This window comes from Microcaecilia unicolor, chromosome 1 (genome assembly GCF_901765095.1).
Source record: "Microcaecilia unicolor chromosome 1, aMicUni1.1, whole genome shotgun sequence".
Lineage (NCBI taxonomy): Eukaryota > Metazoa > Chordata > Amphibia > Gymnophiona > Siphonopidae > Microcaecilia > Microcaecilia unicolor.
The window spans coordinates 69,999,741-70,023,702 of record NC_044031.1 but is presented as its reverse complement, the minus strand read 5'-3'; the positions used below and the strand labels follow the sequence as shown (position 1 = coordinate 70,023,702).

The window sequence follows — 23,962 nt, the reverse complement described above, 5'->3', positions numbered from 1 at the left end:
CTTACATGCTCTGCTAGTCTGTTCTTTAAGGGACGTTTAGTGTGACCTATATAATAAAGTTCACAAGGACACATAATGCAATACACCACTTGGGAGCTATTACAGTTAGTGTTGTATCTTAATATAAATTCTTTATCACTGTGGGGTATACAAATCTTTTCAGTATTTAGGGAAAAGCGGCAATATACACATCTCCCACATGGGGAGTGTCTACCTGCCTCCCCTCTTTGTTTTGGTTTCTTTAATAATTCTCCCACATTAGCTTGTCGTCTATAAGCTATTTTGGGGTGTTCCCTAAATTCTGGGTGTATCGAAAGAACATGCCAGTGCTTATGTATAATACTGCTAATATTAGATGCTTTTAAAGAAAACGGGATAACACATGCCAATGCCTTCGAGGGAGATCTTGACTTAGGTAACATTAACCAAGGGCGGTGGGCGTATAATGCCCTTTTGTATGCATTTTTAAGGATCTTCATTGGATAACCCCGAGCTCTAAATCTTTCTATCATTTCAGCAGCCTGTTTCTTAAATTCTGAGATATTCAAGAGCTGGCCAATAATCAGAATATAGTTATCCAAAGAGCGGATAAGGGGGGTTCCGTGGTGATTATGGACAGGGATAAATATAAACAAGAAGCGATTGGACAGTTGGGTCAAGACCAATATTATATATTGTTAGATGCTGACCCCACGAAACAATTACAATTAGAGATAGAAATATATGTGAATGAAGCAGTAATGAAAGATATTCTTACAAAAAAAGAAAAACAATTTGTGTCATCCTTGTCCTGCTATTCCTTATATCTACTTTATCCCTAAAATCCATAAATCTACCAGGGACCCCCCAGGCCGCCCAATAGTATCCACTAAGAATTCAGTATTAGAGCCTTTATCTAAATACATCGATATGATATTGAACCCCTTGGTTTCGAGGGCAGAATCCTACGTGAGAGATTCTATGCATTATATACAAATGCTTGAACAGCTAGAACCCACATTGAATAAAAAAGATCTTTACATGGTGGGGTTGGACGTAGTTGCCCTTTACACAAATATTCCCCAAGATAGAGCTATACAGATAGCGTGTGAGCAATTTGAAAATCTTCACATTTCGCAGCTTAAAATTGAAGTACTGAAGCAATTATTAACGTGGGTGGTATGCTATAATTACTTCAAATTTGAAGATCTATTTTATAAACAGATAAAGGGGGTAGCTATGTGGGCAAGTGTTGCTCCTTCATTAGCATGCCTCTATATGATGTACTTTGAGAAAAGATATGTGTATGAGTCTAGATGGTTTCAATATATTACATCTTGGAAACGATATATTGATGATGTGATAATGTTGTGGCATGGCCCCATGGTAGAATTAAGGTCATTTCTGGAGTATTTAAATAGTGTAGATCCTAACATTAATTTTACTTCTCGAATAGCCCAAAATGAAATAGAGTTCCTTGATATTAAAATAAGTAGAACAATGGAAAAAGGGTTTGCGACTACTATTTTTCGCAAACCCACTGATCGCAACGTTTTGTTACATTATCAGAGTTTTCATCATCAGGGTTTAAAAAAAGGGATACCGACTGGTCAATTATTGCGTCTCAGACGATTATGCTCCTCTATCTCTGAATTTAAGAAACAGGCTGCTGAAATGATAGAAAGATTTAGAGCTCGGGGTTATCCAATGAAGATCCTTAAAAATGCATACAAAAGGGCATTATACGCCCACCGCCCTTGGTTAATGTTACCTAAGTCAAGATCTCCCTCGAAGGCATTGGCATGTGTTATCCCGTTTTCTTTAAAAGCATCTAATATTAGCAGTATTATACATAAGCACTGGCATGTTCTTTCGATACACCCAGAATTTAGGGAACACCCCAAAATAGCTTATAGACGACAAGCTAATGTGGGAGAATTATTAAAGAAACCAAAACAAAGAGGGGAGGCAGGTAGACACTCCCCATGTGGGAGATGTGTATATTGCCGCTTTTCCCTAAATACTGAAAAGATTTGTATACCCCACAGTGATAAAGAATTTATATTAAGATACAACACTAACTGTAATAGCTCCCAAGTGGTGTATTGCATTATGTGTCCTTGTGAACTTTATTATATAGGTCACACTAAACGTCCCTTAAAGAACAGACTAGCAGAGCATGTAAGTAATTTACGTTTGAAGAAAATGATGTGCCCTCTGGTTGCTCATTGGTATGAGTGCAATCATACTGTAGATCAGTTAGTGTGTGATTTTAACACAAATTCCCCTTGACAGGAGCCGTGGGGGAGACATCAGTTCTAGATTGTTAGCCATAGAACAGAGATATATTTATACATGGCAAACAGTGACACCCATGGGACTTAATCAAGAGGTAGAATGGATTTAAGAGCCTGTTTCTTTAAGGGAGAAGAAAAAAAGAAAAAAGAAGCGATGCATTGTGGGAGGATATAAGGGTGGGGGTTGTGATTCTCCCTGGTTAGTTCAGAGCCACGGCAGTTGGGTCCCGGCCTGAGAGAGTCCTTTGTTGGCACGCTGCCAAACAGAATTGGTTAAAGTAAGTGCAATTATAATATATAAAACATTGTATTTTGATGAGAAATTAATTTGTTTAAAGGTTTGAATTGAAGGGGTGACAGTGGAATTGTGTAATTTTAGGGGATATGGTGGTTCCTCCTGATGAAGAGAACGAAATGCGGTCCTGCATAGAGGAGCCGATGCTTGCTTAAGGACTAGAGTAACAGCAGTTATGAGATTGAAAAGTCTCATCCCGCTAATGTAGTGCCTGAAATCTATTGCAAGTGGAGTTGTTTACCCCCAGAGAAGTGTGTTGGGGTTTGTCTTGAACTTTCATGAAACTTCATGTGAAACCGGAAGAACAGAGTGAATGGACATATGCAAAGGTGTCTTATTTCTAATTCTGTGATGCCTCTTTGAGAGACGAGATATCATGAACTTTGACACAGTGTGTAATGATATTCAAGAAAGTCATGTATATATAAATCCTCCTTGTTATAGATTTTCTATGCAGGTACTATAAGGTGTGAATGAGCATGAAAGATATAAGAGAATATTGTTTGTGAATAAAGGTTTTAAATACACGTGAGCAGGTTTTGAAGCACACGTGTTTAATAAAGATATTTTGTATTCAATAAGACTGGGGCTATTTAGTGATTGACAATACGAGTGCTCCAGCAGCTCTATTGAGTCCCTAATTGTATAATATTATCAATGTTTAACTTAAAGCCGGAAAAAGACCCGTACTCTTTAAAGCATTCCATTAACACCTTCAGGGACTGGCAGGGATTAGCGAGATGTACTAATAGATCATCAGCGAACGCCAACATTTTGAAGTCCTCCCTCCCAATCTGGATCCCCTCTATTTCCGGGTTCCCCATGATCTCCCAAATCAGCGGATCTAATGTTAAGGCAAATAGTAACGGGGACAGTGGAAATGTTTGCGTGTATGTACCATTAACCCAGATCCTCGCCACGGGCCCACTATATAGTGTGTGCACTGCCTTCTCAATAAACTCTCCTATACCATATGCCCTTAATGTCTGAAACAGAAAATCCCACTTCACCCTATCGAATGCCTTTTTGGCGTCAAAACTTAACAGAGTGTCCTGCTGTATATGGCGCACAAACTCCAACGATGCTAAGATATTCCTTATATTTTTAACTGACTGTCTCCCTTTAATGAATCCCACCTGAGGATCTGCTATAAGCTCAGGCAAAACCCCTGCCAATCGATGTGCTACTATTCCCGCAAAACTTTTTGCCTCATAATTAGGGAGATGGGTCTATCCAGCTCAGGCTTACTCTGATCTTTTTGCGGCTTCAGGAACACTGTGATGTCTGCCATTTTTAACAAGGTTGGTAGCTCCCCTCTTTCAACCGCCGTATTAAATAGCTCTGTCAAGGGTTGTGCTATATCTGCTACCAGTAATTTGTAGAATTCTGCCCGATACCCATCCGGCCCAGGCACCTTATTAAGTGCACTTCTCTTTATCTCCCTGCTTGCTTCATCCGGGTCTATGGGTTTGTTTAATTTCACTCTTTGCTGTTCTGTAATCTGCGGCAAATCGACATTCCCAAGATACATCTGTGGATCTGACTCATCCCCCATATCTGCCTCATATAGGGCCTTATAATATTCATGAAAGATCTGCTGAATCTCTTCTTCTTTGTGTTAACCTTCCAGAATGATGTCATAAAAGTAGAATTTTTTGAATGCATGTTTTTTCTTTCACCATTCTAGCCAGCATTCTGCCTTGTTTATCCCCATCTATATAGTTTGTATTTATAATATTCTGCCGATTTTACTGCCCTTTGGTGTAGCAGTTCATCTAGAGCTGCTTGTGTGGCCAAGAGACGCTCTCTACATTCTCGTTGCCGTTAGTCCATATGATCTCCTTAAAGTTATTAGCTGCTTCCCCATCCTTATTTCTTTATCTCTACATCGCCTTTTCCAACAATAGGCCATTATCTCCCCTCTCAAGTCAGCTTTCGCTGCCTCCCAGTATAAGCCTATATTAGACCTATGGATCTCATTATGGGCCTTGTAATCTACCCATTTTTCCTGTAATACTTGTACAAATTCATTGTCGTAATATAGCTCCGGGGGAAATCTCCATCTTCTCGGAGTATTCCCCATCTCCCGTTCTTTCAGTTCTATAAATACAGGAGCATGATCTGAAATTATCTGATCTATTTCTGTGGCCTGAACCCTCACTAGACATCCCTCATCCGCCAAAATATAATCTATTCGACTTTGAGTATGATGGGCTCGAGAGTAATGAGTATAATCTCTTACCGCCGGGTTTAGCACCCTCCATACATCTACCAGCCCCAGATTCTCACATAGCATCGGTATACCTTTTGTGTTGTCCCTAATCCGTCCCTGCATGTTGTGCGATCTATCCAGCAGAAAATCAATACCCCCATTATGATTAAACTGGTGGTTCCTGATGAAGCCCTGAAGTGGGTGAAACGTTTTGGGCCCCGTTGAAGAAAAATGTGCAGTTGAAGTGGGGTTATCAAGCCATCTATACTATAAGCTAAGTTAATTTATGCTTTGGTTTTGGTTGGTTTAAAGTTTGTGTACTCAGAAATATGCTTTTGAAATACAAGGCTCTATTATGGGCATTTTTCTGATTGTAAGAGAATGGGAATGAAACCCTATGAAAGAGACTAGACCACGGACAAAAAATCTTATATAGATATCAATGTTCCATTGGTCAGACCTTGGTAAACATCTTGGTTTCTGAGAGTTTTCTCGTTTTACTATTTGTTAGCTTTTCATCTTACACAACCCTTTAGGATTGTGATTGGCTGTTAATCAGTTTGTGCAGTATTGGTGCATACACATTTCCAATAGTGTAGGGCACTCCATTGATCCTTAGCTTAGCCACAATATATCTCCCTTCCGGGTCTATATATAGCTGCTGTTTGTCCACAGTAAGATCTTTATGAAACAAGATTTCCCCTCCTGCACTTTTCCCTACTGCCGGGGCCTCTAGCATGTCCCCCACCCACCATGTGCATAGCTTCTGATGTTCGTGGGAGAATAGGTAGGTCTCTTGTAACAGCACTATCGAGGCCCGTTTCTTTTTAAGGCTGTGCAATATTTTCTTTCTTTTAATAGGTGATGAAATTCCACCTACATTCCAGGAATATATTTTCAATCCCATTACCCTATTCCTTCCGGTTCAGTGATCTTATGTCTGTTTGATATTGTTCCCTCACAAGCGTGCTGTCCCAGCTCCAGCACACTCTCGGCCCCATCCATTCCATCACTCCCCATACTCCAGGTCCTACTCTTACCTCCAGTCTCATTCCACAGCCACACCATAGCACTCCGTCTCCATGCATTCTGTCATATCTTCCCCCAATCCCCCCTCCCCCCCTTCTGCCTACTTATGTTCCTCCCCATATACCTCCCCTCGGAACCGGTCACTTTCACTGCCCCCGCCTTCCTTTCCACAATATCAAGTTATAAGCCAAAACATCATGTCATTAATACAGTGTTATAGCGCTTCTTCCTCCCCTTCTTCCCCCTATGTCCTATCAAATCTCATAACATTCACACTTTACTATAACCTGCAACCAAGATTGCAGCCTTCCTCTTTTTCTTCCTGATTAATCAAATATTCACTTTCCATAGCATATTGTCCATCTGTCCCTTGGGCCTTCAGTCTTTCCACTAACATCATGGGTGCAGCTCGCTGTCCGCTCAGCTCACCTCCGCATTCAGTTGTTGCACATAGGTGTTTGCCTCCGTCGCATTATCAAACTGCTTAGTCACTCCATCCACCGTGATCTTCAACTTCGCTGGGTATAACAGTGCAAAGCGAATATTCTTCTTGAATAACTCCGTGCATATCGGTGAGAAGGCTTTCCTTTGTTGCTGGACATGTTGGGAATAGTCCTGGAAGCAAAGTATGTTATGTCCCTGATATGTAAGTTGGTATCGTTTCCGTATCTCTGCCAGAATTACTTGCTTGTGTCTGAAGTTCAGACTTTTAAAGATGACCACTCAGGGTCGATTCCCAGAAGATTTAATCGGTCCAATTTGGTGTGCTCGTTCCACACAACTGTTGCAGCTGGTCTCACGGTATCCATTCTTCCAAGAACTTTGGCAAATCCTAATCCAATAAAGTCTCCGGGAGTCCCACCAATCTCAAGTTATTCCTTCTACTCCTGTTCTCCAAATCGTCCACTTTTAATTCGAGATCTGCCACTTGCTGCTGCAATTTCGCGTTTATCTCTTTCAGCGTCCCTGCTCCGTCTTCCAGGTCAGGTATACGCTGAAGCCTTGCATCCAGTTCCAAACATACACTATCAATATGTTCGTGGGCTTCTTCAGCGCGATCATAAAGCTGCTGCAACTTTTATCCAGCGCTGCTTCGACCGCCGCCATCACTTCAGCCGTTATTTCCCCTACCCATGCGGAGCTCACCGTTGTTTCTCCTGGGGTGCGAGGGTCGGCCATTTAGTTTTCTGGCTGTTTCACCTTCTCCCTTTCCTTCCTCACCGATTTTGTCGTCATTTCTGCACTGCTGATATCGGTTTTTTGTTTCACTGTGTTATTCTTCGCTTTTAGCTACCTTTGTTCAGCGTTTTGATCGCTTATCCGCTTATAATTCGCTGTTTTTTAGAAGACGCGCACGGAGCTCCAGTTTTCAGCTTCCGCCCCGTATCATGGCAGCACATGACCTCTACAAAGTAGTAAATTTAAAACGAATCTGAGAATTTTTCTTTACTCAATGTGTAATTCAACTCTGGAATTTGTTGCCAGAAAATGTGGTAAAGGCAGTAAGCTTAGCGGAGTTTTAAAAAAGGTTTGGACGACTTCCTAAAGGAAAAGTCCATAGACCATTATTAAATTGGACTTGGGGAAAATCCACTATTTCTGGGATAAGCAGCATAAATGTTTTGTACTTTTTTGGGGATCTTGCCAGGTATTTGTTACTTGGATTGCCCACTGTTGGAAACAGGATGCTGGGCTTGATGGACCTTTGGTCTGTCCCAGTATGGTAATACTTATGTACATTTACATTGATGCAATATTTACATCATATATTGCAAGTGTAAGGAATAGCATTCACAACGTAAGCCTGAGTCCAATATACAGGATACAAGAATGGAAAAAATAATCAAGAAGAATTAGAGGACAATTTGTCTACTAAAAGGAAAAAATCAAGGAAAAGAGAGAAAAAAAGCGGTAAATCAACTTAAAGCGAGAATAACCTAATAATTTAGGGAGGCACTAGGAGAGGATACAACAATTAGAACTGGTTCCACTCTAGCCTCCAAAATGTTTTTCAAATATTGCAGTTCCACAAAAACATAGGTATTACTTTGATATTTTACAGTGCATGTACAAAGAAGCTGCAGGAAATATGTTGCACCCAAAGCTAAAACTTGCTGGTACATTGCCAAAAAGGCTTTGTGCCTGCCCTGCGTTACTCTGGATAAATCAGGAAAAACCAACACATTTGATCCACAAAATTTAATGTCTTTATGACGAAAATACAATTAAGGAGTCCAATGCCTATTGGGTTCTAAGGCGAAAGGGACAATCAAAGTTGCCTTAGATAATATTAAAAAGGATTGAGTTGAGGTGGGAATATATAAACTATTGAGATGTTACTGAACATGGTTTATGTTGCACTGTTATGTATTTTGTGGCAATTTATGTAACTTGATTTGAGCTGCCTTCAATAAAAATGTTGAAACATAAAACAGATTGAGTTTTCCAAAAAACCCAAAAGGTCTAAACTCATTGCTTCATTCTTTCTTTCACCACTTTCTGTACCACCATCGCCCATGATAACATAGAATATTCTTGAGAGGGGTGGCATAGAATCTTTACGTATCTTAGGATTTCTCCAAAATACTGCTTCACCATATCCATAGGTGTACTTAAAAGAGACTTGGAAAGTTCACAAACCTTAAATTTAATCTCCTTTTGATCAATTCTCTGATGTACCCAGTTTTTATCTCTAACTCTTGCTGACAATCCTGAATTTTCCCAAGATTTCTATCAGTGCTACTAATCTCCCCTGCATGTTTCTCCAAGAGTTGCCCATGCTAAGCCACTTGCCCTTGGAGGGAGAGTAACCCTTCCCCAATCTTATACAAATGCAGCGTCACTGAATTTTCCAGTTATTCAGTGGCCTTGCATACCTCTGCCAAAGTTCCTGGCTTCTTTCTCAAAGCGTTAAGTGATGGCTCCGCTGCACTCACTTGATGGCAATACGCTGGGGGCCAAACCCGAAACTGTTTTGGTAACTCCATGCCCTTCAATCGCCAAAGCAGGTCGGGGATCAGAGAAGTGGGACAGCAATGCCTTTCCAACCAGAACAGCCCCGCCATCTCCATGAGCCACTGCAGTGCCTTCCACATTGGTAGCCCCTGGAAGTTGCTCTGGTGTGACTGTGAAACCCAGTCTAGAAGTCTCGCACTGTTCGGGACCAGCGATGTTTCCAAAACCGCCGGGGCGCTTCCTCCAAATGCTGTCTTCAAACTGTATCATGCCAGCTCCAGACGAGACAAAAGTTCTGGATCAAGGACTGGATCAACGTCAGGCTAAAGCTAGACCCTGATGGGCAGGCGGTCATCTTCACTAATACTTTTCTTTTTTTTCCCCATCCTTGAAGCACACAACTCTGAGCTCAGTCATCATATGGATCCCAGGTGATGTTTTTTAAACACCAGCTGCAGCTGTCAAAAACTATCAGGATATTCAGCCCCATTAGCCAAATAGTGGCTGGCACTGATTATCTGGATAACGCATCAACACAAACTTATTTGAAGAGCAGCAATATTCAATTCACTATCTGGATAAGTTATCCAGATAGCAGACTGACTATCACTGCCCTGGCTGTTCTCCAGCACTAATTAAGAATATTGAGCAGTGCTATCTGGTTAATGCCCCTGAACATCCCAGTCAGTGGCATTTATCCAGATAGCAGATAGTAATGTCTGGTATGTGCTTTTGAATATTGACCTGAGCAAATCCATACGGACAGATGACACAGCTATCATTGATAGGTGGGCATGAAAACAAGTTTCATTAGTGAAATATTTTTCATGTGCAGAATTATTTTCAAGTATTTTGTGGACCAGCTTTACTGTTTATAGTAAAAGCACCTGAGAATCCTATATGCATGAAGACAAGGGCATAAATATAAATCTCTATGGAGGCAAAGGCAAGAAAGCAATGGAAATTGTTGTTTGTTCTTTATTTATGAATTTGTTATACATTCACATAATATAAATGTCTGAAAACCTGAAAAAATACATTAAGGAAAATGACTCTCTTCCTCTAACATCAAGAGCATAGAAATTTTTATCATAACTTAGTCCACATCCTTCGGTCAAGATACAAAGAAATTTAGAAAAAAATAAGAAAATAACATCTGAATATAATCAACTGAGAGGGGGAAGCACAGAATCCAACCAGCGATTTTAGCTCCCTGTTGGTGCATTCGAGGTTAATTCACCACTGCTTTCCTTGGCAATAATAAATTGACGCATTTTATATGGATCAAAGAATACATAATTAATCCTATTCAAAGAAACTAAGCATCTACATGCAAACTTCAGTATGAAAATTCCTCCTAGTGCAAGAATTTGTGGCTTTAACCCCAGGAATTCCCTTCTTTTCTGTGTAGATTTGCTTATGTCAGGAAATACTTGTATCTTTGATCCAAAAAATTGAGTAGATATGAATCTGAAGTAAAGTCTGAATTTGTTGTTCCTATCAGTTTCAAAGGCGAAAGAAGCAAGAAGAGTCATGTGTTCAGTAATTGTCTCTAAGGAAGTTTCAGGAAATTCTGTTAAATTTAACTCCGGAACTGGTTCTATAGGTAATGATTTGACTCCTGTAATGTAATGTGCCTTTACAATGGGAGGAAGAGCTTCTTTCGAAATACCCAATACTGCAATGAAATATTTCCTTAACATTTCCATTGCTGGTATCAAAGGCGTCTTTGGAAAGTTTAAGAATCTAAAATTGTTACGCCTCAGTTGGTTATCTAGGTATTCTATCTTTTTTTGAGCATTATCTCTTTCCACAACGACGTTTCCAATGAGACTTTGTAGTTTTTTAATCTGTAATCCATTAGACTCACATTTGTCTTCGTGCGTTTTAACCCTCAAAATTAGATTGCTGTTGTTTAATTTCAATTACTTCAGTTTTAAATAAGTTCGTGGATTGAAGTGATGAATTCAATACCTGGATTGGGTTACAACAGCAGGTCTCAATTTCTCACCGAGTCTCGCAGAAGGAGTGGCCAAGATGGGGGAAGGTGAGGAATCAATGCCCCTCACAGTTCTATCCGTTGTCGACACATCTGGCGTTGAAAATCCAGCAGGGCCACCTCTAGCTACTAGAGATTCCATCTGTAGCTCTCCTGTCAGCATCAAATCTCCTCCGGGTCTCGGTGGAGCTGTTTGTGGAGGCGGGCTCAAAGAAGCCGCCTCTATGCTAAGATCTCCCGGAAGTCCCGAGGATCCAACCAAGGTCGATATCTGTGCTCCAAGCGTTTGGACCCTGAAAGCATCTAGGGTTGTTTGCCGGAGGGTTGGAATAACACTGGGGCTAAGAGGGGCTTTAGCCCCAGTTTCCACCTTTCTTTTTCCCATATACTTAGGGGAAAAAAAGAAAGTAAAATCTGTGGTTCGTTCTCTGAGGTTCAAGAGCACTCAAAAGCAGCACACTCTCTCACGGACGCCATCTTGACCAGCAATGGAAATTGTGGTAACCCTGGGTCCCGTGCACCTCTATCCCTCTGGGCTGCTGCACAATGCCACTAGCCTTGCAGTTCCCCACCAGTTCAGGTCAAGGCCACAAAGTGATCCAGTCCAGGTTTTCTTCATTTGTTCCCACCAACCAGTATTCCAATAAGTGCAGCAAACAAAAGAAACAACAAATCCCCAGTACATACAAGCAGAGATCAATATTCAGAGTCTTTTCAACCTTGCACAGTTCCCACAATATTTACCCTGTTAAGCATCCAAACAAACTTTATTCAGCAGTCTGCCCTTATCACTATTGAGGAGTGGGCAACTCAGCTCCCACTTCACAGCTCTTCTATCTCTGTGGCCTGCCTTTTCAGTACCTTGAATTGTCCATCAGCAAGCTTTGACACCAGGATTTCATTTCACCTCCCCCTCCTTCTACAGGGCTTGGAGGGTTCTGCTTCCAGGTAGTCCATGCCCTCTGCACCAGGAGGAACTCCTTGTCCTTCTAGGCCCTCCTCTCCCCTTGCTCAACTTTGTTTTCAGTTAGGCAGGTCATGTCCCCTCATCCCCCAGCTTCCTTGAGAGAAGGAATAGCATATTTCTTTACCTAAGGGAACTGGGCTTCATCCCTGGGGCTCCCCCAGGTGGCCAAACAGGTTAACTTTGGCTCTAACCCAGAAGGAATAACCCTGTTCCGTTCTCCCTGATAGCGTCCCAGGTCTTCCTTCCCTACCTTAGGTACAGAACTTCCCCGTTTTAGAACTAAGGGTCAGTTTACATGGAACCAACTCCCTAGAGAGAATCTTTGGAGGACTATTTCCTCATAACCCCTTACTTCTCCCTCCAGCCTTAAGGAAAACACCCTTCTATCACTTACAGGCTAATCCTTTCCTATTCAGCATGCTCTGCCAGCCCTGGGACAACTGCAGTTAGGGATAATTCCCTCCCAATCTAGGGGACTTCCCCTCCAGGTCTTCTACTTCCCTTGATCTCCAAACCACTCCGCACTCCTTATGTAACATAGTTAGTAACAGCAGATAAATACCTGAATGGTCCATCCAGTCTGCCCAGCAGTCACATTCATTCTCAGTTTTAGATTAAATCAGCAATGAACGTGATATATACTTGATCTTTTTTTTGTTGTTTCTGGGACATAGACCGTAGAAGTCTGCCCGGCTCTGTCCTTATGTTCCAAATACTAGAGAAGGGCGATGAAAATGATAAAGGGTATGGGATGACTAGGCTAAAGCGACTAGGGCTCTTCAGCTTGGAGAAAAGGTGACTGAGGAGAGATATATGATAGAGGTCTATAAAATGAGTAGAGTTGAACGGGTAGATGTGAATTGTCTGTTTACGCTTTCCAAAAATAATAGGACTAGAGGGCATGCGATGAAGCTACAAAGTAGTAAACTTAAAACAAATTGGAGAAACGTTTCTTCGCTCAGCATGTAATTAAACTCTGGAATTCGTTGCCAGAGGGTGTGGTAAAGGCGGTTAGCTTAGAGTTTAAAAAAGGTTTGGATGGCTTCTTAAAGGAAAAGTCCATAAACCATTGTTAAATTGGACTTGAAGAAAAGCCACTATTTCTGGGATAAGCAGTATAAGATGTTTTGTACTTTTTTTGGGACCTTGCCAGGTATTTGGGACCTGGATTGGCAACTGTTGGAAAAAGGATGCTGGGCCTGATGGACCTTTGGTCTTTCCCAGTATGACAATGCTTATGGAGTTGCCATCAAAGCCTATCCAAATCAGTCTTTTCATTTGCGGTCACAGACCGTAAAAGTCTGCCTGCACTTTCCTCACATTTCAAACCCGGCAATAGGGTGCCAGTACAGTGCCTTCCTGATTACAAAATATTTATTGGTATACAAAATTCAGCCAGTGATAGAAGTATGGTCACATTTTTGATTTCAGTAAGTCATTTGGGATCAGATTTCTGGAAGTGTACATATCAAATAAAGGCACTCATTTTTAAAGCACATAGATTTACAAAGTTAAATATATGCTATGTAACTTTGTAAGTCTATATGCTTTGAAAATGAGCCTCAAAATGTATAGTTAAGGCTGAAGGAGATTAAAGTGTTTGTATATGCTTCAATAAAGGAAGAGCACTGCATGTGGTAGATGGTAGTATATCAGAAGTAGAAGTCTAGTAAATTTATAGGCATGCAAAGAGAAAAAGGTAACTCAAGTTGGGAAAGGCACAAAGGTTGCAACCAAAGGAACACAATAGATTTTCAAACTGTAGTGTATTCTGCTTTGAATCTTAACTACTGAAAACATTTTGAGCAGGCTTCAATTTTTTGTGATAGAACTAGAACACAGTTGATTTGTCTATTAGTTGACTTGGAGGGGCATAATCGAACGTGAACGCCCATTTGTAAAAACGTCCATCTCCGAGAACGGGTCCATGAAGGGGCGGGCTGAACTGTGTTTTCGAAAAAAATGGACGTCCATCTTTTTTTTTCGAAAATACATTGGATTAGGGCATTTTTTGACCTGGGCGTTTTTGTTTTTTAGCGATAATCGAAACCGAAGCGTCCCAGCTCAAAAACGACCAAATCCAAGGCATTTGGTCGTGGGAGGGGCCAGCATTCGTAGTGCACTGGTCCCCCTGAGATGCCTCTATGCCAGCCTCAAATATCATATCTAGCTCCATGACAGTAGTATGCAGGTCCCCAGAGCAATTTTACTTTAGTTGGTGCTGTGCGGGACCCATGCAGAGAGGAAAAATCGGAAGAAAAAAAAAACAAACAAGCAAGTGCAGTCAGGGACGTCCAAATTAAAAGATAGTAAAAAGGGGAATTGAACCAGCAACCTTTTGATTACAAGCTCAGCGCTCTAGCCAGTGCACCACTGATTAGACGTCCTTCCCTTTCCATTAAGTCTCTCCAAGTTTCTGTCAGCCAATCACAGCTCATTTAGCTGACATCTGTGTCAGCTAAACAGCGGTGATTGGCTGACAGAAACTTGGAGGGACTTAATGGAAAGGGAAGGACATCTAAGCACCTGACAAATGTGGCTCACAGGCTAGAGCACTGAGCTTGTAATCAGAAGGTTGCTGGTTCGATTCCCCCTTTCACTATTCTGGTAATTTAGATGTCCCTGACTGCACTTGCTTGTTTTTTTTTTCTTCCGATTTTTCCGCTCTGCATGGGTCCCGCACAGCACTAACTAAACTAAAATTACTTCGGGGACCTGCATACTGCTGTCATGCAGCTGGGGATGACATTTGAGGCTGGCTTACAAGTTGGGCAAAAAGTGTTTCGTTCGTTTTTTTTTTTGGTGGGAGGGGGTTAGTGACCACTGGGGGAGTCAGGGGAGGTCATCCCCGGTTCCCTCCGGTGGTCATCTGGTCATTTAGGGCACTTTTTTGGGACCTGTTCGTGAAAAAAAAACGGGTCCAACAAAAGTGACCTAAATTCTCTCTGAAAACGCCTTTCTTTTTTCCATTATCGGCCGAGCACGCACATCTCTGCTCAGCCGATAACCACGCCTCAGTCCCGCCTTCACCACGCCTCCGACACGCCCCCGTCAACTTTATGCGTTCCCGCGACGGAGTGCAGTTGGAAACGCCCAAAATCGGCTTTCGATTATACCGATTTGGGCACCCACAAGAGAAAGACGTCCATCTACTACTACTACTACTATTTAACATTTCTAGAGCGCTACAAAGTGTACGCAGCGCTGTACAAACACAGAAGAAAGACAGTCCCTGCTCAATTTAGGTCGGAATTTGGGCGTTTTTCTCTTTCGAAAATAAGCCTCTTGGTCTTTTACAGCAGAGGCGGTATAATGAAGTAAAAATGTAGCAAAGAACAATTATAATGTTGAAAAATATACACAGAAGTCATTTTAAAATGCTAGAAAAGCAGAAGCCCTTTTTGAAAATGGAAAAGACAGATATGATGCAATATGAAGAAATGTGGCACCACCTACATTGAATATACGGAGCCAAGGACTCATGGGTACTAAATGGTAGCTCACTACTGCAGGGGGCATGCTCATCTGGTGGTATTTGATTGCTGGCAGGAGCTTGGTTGGGTGGGTTTCAGGGAGAGAAGGGGATGTTGAATCAAGGATGGGGAAATATGGGAGGGGTGGTGGATAAAGGTTGTTAATATTCAGGTGTGTTCCAAATGTGGTGGTATGCGATAGCTTGCTGATTAAGAATGGTTAATGACACTAACAAAGCTATTTTGAACTCTGTTCCAAGGTGGAATAATTTGATAGTGATGGGTTGTTTTGTGATACATTGAACTTCTGCCTAAAAATAAAAATATAAGGTTTAAAAAATAAAAACATGATTTGAAAATTGTGAAGTGCAAGGTCTTCACAATTTCTACTGTAACTCTGAGGTGATTGAGCATTTTGAATTCCAAATCGTACAGTGATTTGAGATTTTGACTTAAATCAGTTTGGTATTATGGGTTTCTTAACTAACTAGCCCCCCTCCCCCTGTTTACAAAGCGCACATCAATACCGACACAGCCTATTCAATGTGAATGGGCTGTGTTAGCATTAATGCATGGCAGCCATTAGCGCAGCTTTGTAAACAGGGGGGTAGTTTTTCATCTTTTCATTAAGGTACTTGTTCATATGCTTTATAGAACTCGCAATCTCTTCAACACTGCCTTGTAGAAATGAGGGTCAACCAACTAGTTGACTAACTTTAATACATATGTGATATGTGACTTGCTTTCAAGAGTTATTTTCTCCTTATTTTATCAGTGACCTAGTGAAGAGAGGATAATATTCGAAAGCTAGATATTAAGTTAATCTAGTAAAGTATCACTTAGTTTATTGGATACTAATTTGTGGGTATCCATTTGGGCTAATGTCACAACTACAATTGTTTGCTTCATAATGACAAAAATTGTGACTAAGTATCTGCTGCTCCTTCACCTGTCTGTCCCCCCCCCCCCCCCCCCCCCCTTACACATACACACACTTTAGTAGTAGAGTTCTTATGATGAAAATTTATGATAATATAATTCTATTTTTCAGAATCTTGCTGCTGAGAAGACTTATAATAACCTAGATATTACCGTAACCCAGGCCCTTCAACACCGTTCACAGTATTTTGAAGGTGTTGTGAAATGCAGTAAACCAGAAACACTGGAGACCATTGTGAATAGAATAGTAAAAGCTGAGGTAAGAGTCCTATTTTATCTTGATGGTTAGCCCTTATTTTCCTGGGGATGTAACACTTACCAGATATCCCTGATTAACAAGGCCAGGTGTTTAATAGAAGCCAGCTATATGGTTAAGTTGATAATAGTAATATGAACTGGTGCTGCTATCTGGAAAGAGACTAAAAGTTCCTGTAACACAAGTAGCAGGATTGAATTACACATACAAGTAGCATGTCGCCTGGACAGAGAGGCTCTACTAGATCTCTTGAACTGGTATTTCTGTCTGGAAAGAAAGATTAAAAGTTCCTTTTCTGTTGACGAGCAGGATTGAGGAGGGCACACAAGTTACTGGGATGGAAAGGTTCTGTTGATGTAACTAATCTTATTAAGAGCTAGAAGCATAATTATAAACAATTCAAAAACAATGATCACTTTGGAAAGTGCACTGGAACAGAGAGCAACCCTTTTGATGCAGCTATTAGTGAAACGGAGTCCCTGTCAGATTATGCTACACGAGAGAAATCTTTGATGGCATATTGTGTGAAGATATTACAAGATTGAATGACCGTATAAAGAATCAGCAAAGGAGATCACGTGACGTCATGACTAGGAGCGGTTGAGAAAGTCTCCGCTCCTGCCAACCTGCCCGTTAAACCCTCGAAACCGCGGAAATTGACCTGAAAACAGATCGCTGAACTAACCACCACACGCAAGAAGTTAAGGTACAAAATCGGTACGAAGCATACAGGGAATCAATGGCGGCGAGGAACGTTCGAAAAGAAAAAGAAAAGACGCGAGCCGGCGAAGAAAAAATGGCGGCTCCGGCGAGCCCGACTGCGACTGCCATGAGCTCAGTGTGGGTGGCGGAAGTAGCGGCGGAGGTGACAGCCGCTATGGAACCCTTACTTGAGCGACGATTAGGGCCAATAGATAGCAAAATAACTGCAGTACAAGAAAATTTAGGGCAGCTTACCAAAGAATTGATGGAATATCAACAACGACATGGGGCCCTGGAAGACAAGGTACTCAAGATGGAGGAGGAAAACACTAAGCTCAGAACCATGGTGGAAGGCTATGAAGAGAAGCTTGAAGATCTTGAGAACCGTTCCCGCAGAAATAACTTAAGATTTGTCGGGCTGCCTGAAGCATTAGAAACAACAAATCTGCGAGTGTTTCTAGAAAAATGGCTGTCAGAACAACTACAACTCCCAGAAGACCTTGGAGCCCTTCAGGTAGAGAGAGCGCATCGAATAGGGCATAAAAGTGCAGAAGCAACACGCCCGAGAGTGATAATTTGCCGCATCTTAAATTTTGCACACAAAGATGCAATACTACAAGCTTTGCGGAAAGAACAAGAACTGCACTATGGGAATAAGAAGATTTTATGCTTTCAAGACTACTCTGCATCGGTGGCGATGCAGAGAAGGAAATTTTCTCCCATATGTTCAAAACTCTTTGAAAAGAAAATCCGATTTGCACTACAGTATCCAGCCAAATTAAGAGTCACTTACCAGGCGGCCACGCAAGTGTATAATACAGTAGAACAAGCGCAAGCATTTTTGAACTCTGTGGAACATCGCTAACTGGGAGGCTATATGCAGGAACTACAGATATATCATGGAAGATGGATAGAAGAAGGTAAATCGCAACAGGAGTTGGATTACAAAGACTTAAGTGAATCTGAAGGATCTCAGAATCCGGAATGAGGACTTAGAATTATTGGTTTGGCAAGAGAGACAAAATCCTGAGAAAAAATCCTAGGAGATCACGAAGAATAACTAAAACCCTCGGGACTCTATAATGGATTGCATTTTGAAAGACAGACCGGGATATTTGAACAGAATGCCATTGAGGACTGAGAACTGTTCAAGAGACCTTCAAGAAAGTTACATCACAGAACCGGGATAATCTGCTAGAAAGCCCTGGATGTTCTAACAGTAACAGTGTTGGAGAGAGACCCAGAAGTGCCATTAAAGAGAGGCGTAGAGGAGCCTGCTCAAAGTTTGGAGTGACACTTGGAAACTTTGAAATGAGAGGGTTTGTTTTTTTTTTTTTTCTCTCTCTCTCTTCTTTCTCTTGTCTCTATTTGAAGTTGTTACTGATGTTAACAGAATTAAGTTGATATGTTAAGCGAATTTAAGAGAGAGATATACTGAGAGGGGGGGTGGGGAAAGAAGAATACTTACATGCATCCTAGATTGCAAGAGGGAGAGGGTAGGAGGCGTTATACGTGATGGTCTTATTGCGAGACCTAGACTCCGTAGAAGGGAGGTTGGGATCAAAGGGGGTAGAGGAATGTAGAAGGGGAGAAGCGGGAGGGTTTAGGGGACGGGGAGGATGGGAGACCTGGGGGATACGATTAATTGGACCTAGTAAGAATTTAATATGGCTTAGAATGGAGAGAGAGGAGGGGTGGGGGCTGGGACACCCCTTTTCCTTGAGTAATTGGTATGTATTTCATGAACAGGAAACATATATGATATGGGACCTCTAAAAGTAGTTACATGGAATGTGGGAGGGATCTCGTCCCCTATAAAACGCTCTAAAATTCTGCAACATTTGCAAAGACACAAAGTTGATATAGCCATGCTACAAGAAACACACTTATCGGCGGGGGAACATGCCAAACTCCGAACTTGGTGGGTGGGGGAATGTGCATCTGCAGCAGCACAGGGGAAGAAAGGAGGGGTCGCCATCTTGTTTCGAAAGGGAATAGCAGACAAAGTTAAAGTGCATTTTGCTGATCCTGGGGGTAGATTCATACTTTGTGAGGCTCATATCCAACGCCAGATGGTGCTGTTTGGCAATGTATATGCCCCGAACCAATATGAGAGGAAGTTTTACAAGATGATCACCTCGAAATTATTAATAAATAATTCGTTACCCATAATAACAGGGGGGGATTTCAATATGGTAATGGACCCATTGATGGATTGCACGGGGATTAGGAGGCAAGAGCTTAATCAGGCATCCAGAGGGCTGCCTAATCTTTGCCGACAGGTGGGACTGGTAGACGTATGGAGGATACTGAATCCACAGGGGAAAGATTATACACACCTGTCGCGGGCGCACAGCACACAGGCACGGATTGATTATTTGTTGATCTCAGAACAGATATTTAGTTCAGTGACGAAATCGGTTATAGGAGCAGATGTGATATCTGATCATGCCTGGGTGGAGATGATTTGGGCGCCCAATGAGGAGAAGGGAGGGGAAAAGAGATGGGTTTTTCCTGCAGAGTTATACCGAGATCAGAGATTTAAGGCCGTTATACAGCAGAGTTGGCAAGATTATAAAAAACATAATGCAATACATGTGGAAAACCCAGTTTTGTATTGGGAGGCGGCTAAGGCAGTATTTCGTGGAGAAATTATCAGCTACACAGCACATAAACGCAAAACTCAGAATAGAGAGATATTGAGACTAAGTCAATTAGTGTGCAAAGCTCGGAGAAGGTATGGTCAACAAGCCTCCACCGAGAATAGGCAGCATTTAATGCTTTTACAGACGAAATTAAATGAAATACTTCACTATAAAGCTGCGAAATCACAAACATATTACAAATATCAGTTATATAAGCATGGAAACAAGTGCGGTCGTTTAATGGCGCGTTTGATTGCAGCTAAACAGGGCAAAGCTAGGATCTTGACTATGAAGAAGGGACAGGGAGAACAAATTCATACGGATAAGGAAATCAGTGAGAATTTCTATCAATATTACAAAAGGCTATATGAGGCCCCACCTGATGATGGCCTAGAGGGAGATTCATATCTAGATCAGATTGCCAAAATTATCTCCCCAAGAAGGGCAATGGCTTAACACACTTATCACGCCAGATGAGGTGTACCTGGCGATTAACCAAAGTGAACTGCTTAAGGCGCCGGGAGTAGATGGGTACCGAGCGGAATTCTATAAAATCATGGGAGAAGAAATAACAGAACCCCTGGCCGCAATGTTTAACACTTTAATAGAGAAGGAAAGGATGCCTCCGGATCTAAATACAGCTTGCATTATAGTAATTCCTAAAAAAGGGAAGGATCCGGAGTTAGCTGAGTCATATAGACCTATTTCGCTCCTAAATTATGAAGTGAAACTGATGGCTAAGATTTTAGCAAACCGATTAGCAAGATTTTTGCCGAAACTTATACATGACTCCCAAGTGGGGTTTGTGAGGGGACGGAAAATTACTAGGAATGTCCGTAAGGTCCTGGCATCATTAGAAGCCAGAAATCGAGGGAATAAAAAGTCTTTGTTAATAAGCTTTGATGCTGAAAAAGCCTTTGACAAAGTAAAATGGAAGTTTCTATACGCGGTCCTTCAGAAATATGGAATCACGGACAGATTTTTGTCCGGGATCAAAGCTTTGTATGCAAAACCGAAGGCCAGAATATCAGTCAATGGTATAACAACAAGAGATTTTGAAATAAATCGGGGAACTAGACAAGGTTGTCCTCTATCGCCTCTATTATTTGTATTAACTTTGGATCCTTTGCTGAGAGACATTGAGGAGCAAAAGGCGGTAGCGGGGATATCAATAGGGGGAGAGGCCTTTAAGGTGGCAGCATTTGACGATGATATTTTGGTCCATTTATCAGACCCCCAGAACTCTCTGGAAGCTTTGCTGGAGATCTTCTCCGAATATGGAGACTATGCGGGCCTTAGTTTAAATTTGGAGAAGTCAGAGGCATTAGCCTCTTCGGAGGAAGTATGGCAACAATGGAGAGGCGAGTTTCCCTTGAGGAAAGCACAAACTTTTTTCAAATATCTAGGAATACTGATGCCCATAAATCCGGCAAGGCTGTATGACCTTAATATCAATAGGCTGTTGCAGGAAACTCAGAAGGTGTTACAAGGATGGCTGGATCTACCATTATCAATGCTAGGTAGAGTGAACTTGATTAAAATGGTGTTATTCCCCAGGTGGCTTTACGTAATGCAAACCATCCCGATGTGGCTTCGACGAAAAGACTTACAGAACTTCTATAAATTAGCATCAAAGTTTTGCTGGAGGGGCAAAAAACCAAGAATTCGCTTCTCGAATTTAGTAGGTAATTGGAGTCGAGGGGGGGTGGGGATGCCAGATTTAGAACTATACAACCAGGCATGCCAATTGCGTTATCTAGGAGATTGGTGTTTGGAAACACAGCGATACACCCCCACTGTGCTGGAAGCGGCACTCTGGGAACCTTATCAATTATTCTCACTCTTACACCACAAAACAGGTGATTTGCCAGAAGGGCTCAGTAAATGTGTGCTGTTGCGGCCGCTCAGGGAGATGTGGAGAGTGCTTATACGACACCTAGGGGGAGACCCTGAAATAACGGATCTATTAACAATATGTGGGAACTGTGAATTCTTACCAGGCTTGTCGAGCCGACACTTTGTAGTTTGGGCAAAGAAGGGGATTTCCAACCTGGCACATCTGGTGGATGGAGGTGGGCAGCCCCTTACAGAAGTAGAAATACTGGGGAAAGTGGGTGATTCCTGGGGTAACAGATTTGCTATAAGACAGGTGCGGCACTATATGGCCTCTCTCCCGGGAGACCCTTTGAGAACCCGGATGGGGGATAGGGTAACAAATTTTTTTCACTCTTTGGGTGAAGGTGAACTTACGATATCCCTGCTCTATAAAACAATATCAGGATGGCGACCCCCCAGAGATTATAGGAATCTGAAGAGCGCATGGGAAAAAGAATTAGGGACTAGAGTAGTTTCATGGGACATTACTAAATCGACAGCAAGAATACCTTTGCTAGTAGCTGATGCTCGCTTAAGAGAATGTGCCTATCGTATCCATAGGGGATATATAACTGCTGTCCAACTAGCTCACATGGGAGAGAACCGGAGACCAGTGTGTCTCAAATGCGGAAAAGACCCTGGCACAATGTTACACATGTTTTGGAGATGCCCCGCCTTAAAAAGATTTTGGACACAGGTCCGAAGTTTTTGGAAGGAGCGACTGGGGCTTCGGATTTTGGGGACAGCTGAGCAGTTGATCTTGGACATCCCGGGGGCCTTCAGAGGGCAGAATAAATTTGAAACAATATTGCTCAGAAAGATGAGTTTACTAGCCAGGAAATGTATCTTACAGTACTGGACAAGTAAAGATCCTCCAGCATATTGGCACTGGAGGAATCAATTACACCAGATGGCTTCTTGGGAGACTAGAGAATCCCGGCTCTCAAAGCACAAGAGAGTCACGTTCTTGGCTGTTTGGGGCCCTTATCTGAAAAGTCTAAGCCAGAGAGGTCGAAGTTTGCTCTTAAATGAAGGATAAAACCATAGACTACACTGAATAACTCCCAGGTCGAGAGGGGGGTGGGGGGAAGGGAGGGAGAGGGAGGGGAAGGATAAGTGGGATAAGAGCAATAAATAAAAGGCTGTACCACAAAATGCATAAATGACATATGTTTATTAACGAATGGTTGTATAATTAGCTTGAGATATGTTAAGGGTTAACTGCAGAGCCTTGTGTGGCTGTGTTTATATTTGTTGCAAATCTAATAAAAACCGTTTAAATATATATAAAGAATCAGCAAAGTATTTCAGTAAAATTTACTAACACACATGAAGCTGAACTGTTCTAATTTTTTGCATTCAAGTTACAATTTTAAATGCCAGTTCCTCAAAGATTTTTCAATTTCAGTTGAAACCAGTGGAGGGTTGTTTGGGTTTTTTTTAAATTTATCTATTATCTATTATGAAGCTGAACTGTTCTAATTTTTTGCATTCAAGTTACAATTTTAAATGCCAGTTCCTCAAAGATTTTTCAATTTCAGTTGAAACCAGTGGAGGGTTGTTTGGGGTTTTTTTTAATTTATCTATTATGGTTAAATGGTAACCCTGGAAAAATTGGGATAGTTTTTAGTTAACTGAGGTCGTTTTGGAGTTTGGTTTTTTTTTTCTTCATTTTTGGTTGTGAATAGTTTGAGGACTGGGATATATTGTTCCTGCCTGCTTTACTATAAAGAAGTGACCATTGTTTTTGAATAGAAAGGTTCTCCCAGAACTGAGCATCCACAACCCTTCTTACGTGCAGCAGTCTCCACAACACCTTGGTTTTGTTTGCTTGCATCTGTTTGACAGAACAGAAAAAAGTTCTGATTTTAAAAGAGGTTTAACTTCAGATACCTGACATAGTTTTTTGTATTTTTTCTTTTTCCTTTAAAAAAAAACAAAACAAAATCTCTTTGCTGGTTCCTGTCCATATGCCAACCAAAGGACTTTATTTCTGTCTACAGTGTGGGGAACAGATCCAGAACATTCATATTCACTCTTAGTGTTTAATCTGCTTGGGCTCTGACCATAACTAAGCTGAATGGGTCAAACTAAGCGCTATGGTTGAATGTCTCCATGAGCCTGCCTCAACTGGCTTTAAAATCTCTGTGAAGCAGAAAAGAGGCTTCTCGTTGCATGAAAGGAGTAGGAAGGGCTGCTTCAGCTAATGTTCTGTCTACCTCCTTGTACAGTGATGTTGAGTCCAACTACTTAGGAAAAGCAGCAAACATCAGTCAAACTGGTGTGCGAATCCTTGTAGGTTACCAAGCAGGTACAGCCTATGAGTTTCTAGCCCCGCC

The 23,962-nt window shown here is 41.7% G+C and overlaps 1 protein-coding gene across 9 annotated transcripts in view; it reads left to right on the top strand.

The window, feature by feature from the left end:
• PRKAG2 (protein kinase AMP-activated non-catalytic subunit gamma 2) overlaps nt 1-23,962 on the top strand; it is a 635,875-nt gene that overhangs the window by 592,298 nt on the left and 19,615 nt on the right. For all 9 annotated transcript variants that reach the window (XM_030198247.1, XM_030198257.1, XM_030198237.1 and 6 more), the window contains one exon: nt 16,258-16,404. In XM_030198247.1, the coding sequence (XP_030054107.1) occupies nt 16,258-16,404 (147 nt within the window). The remainder of the gene's footprint in view (nt 1-16,257; nt 16,405-23,962) is intronic.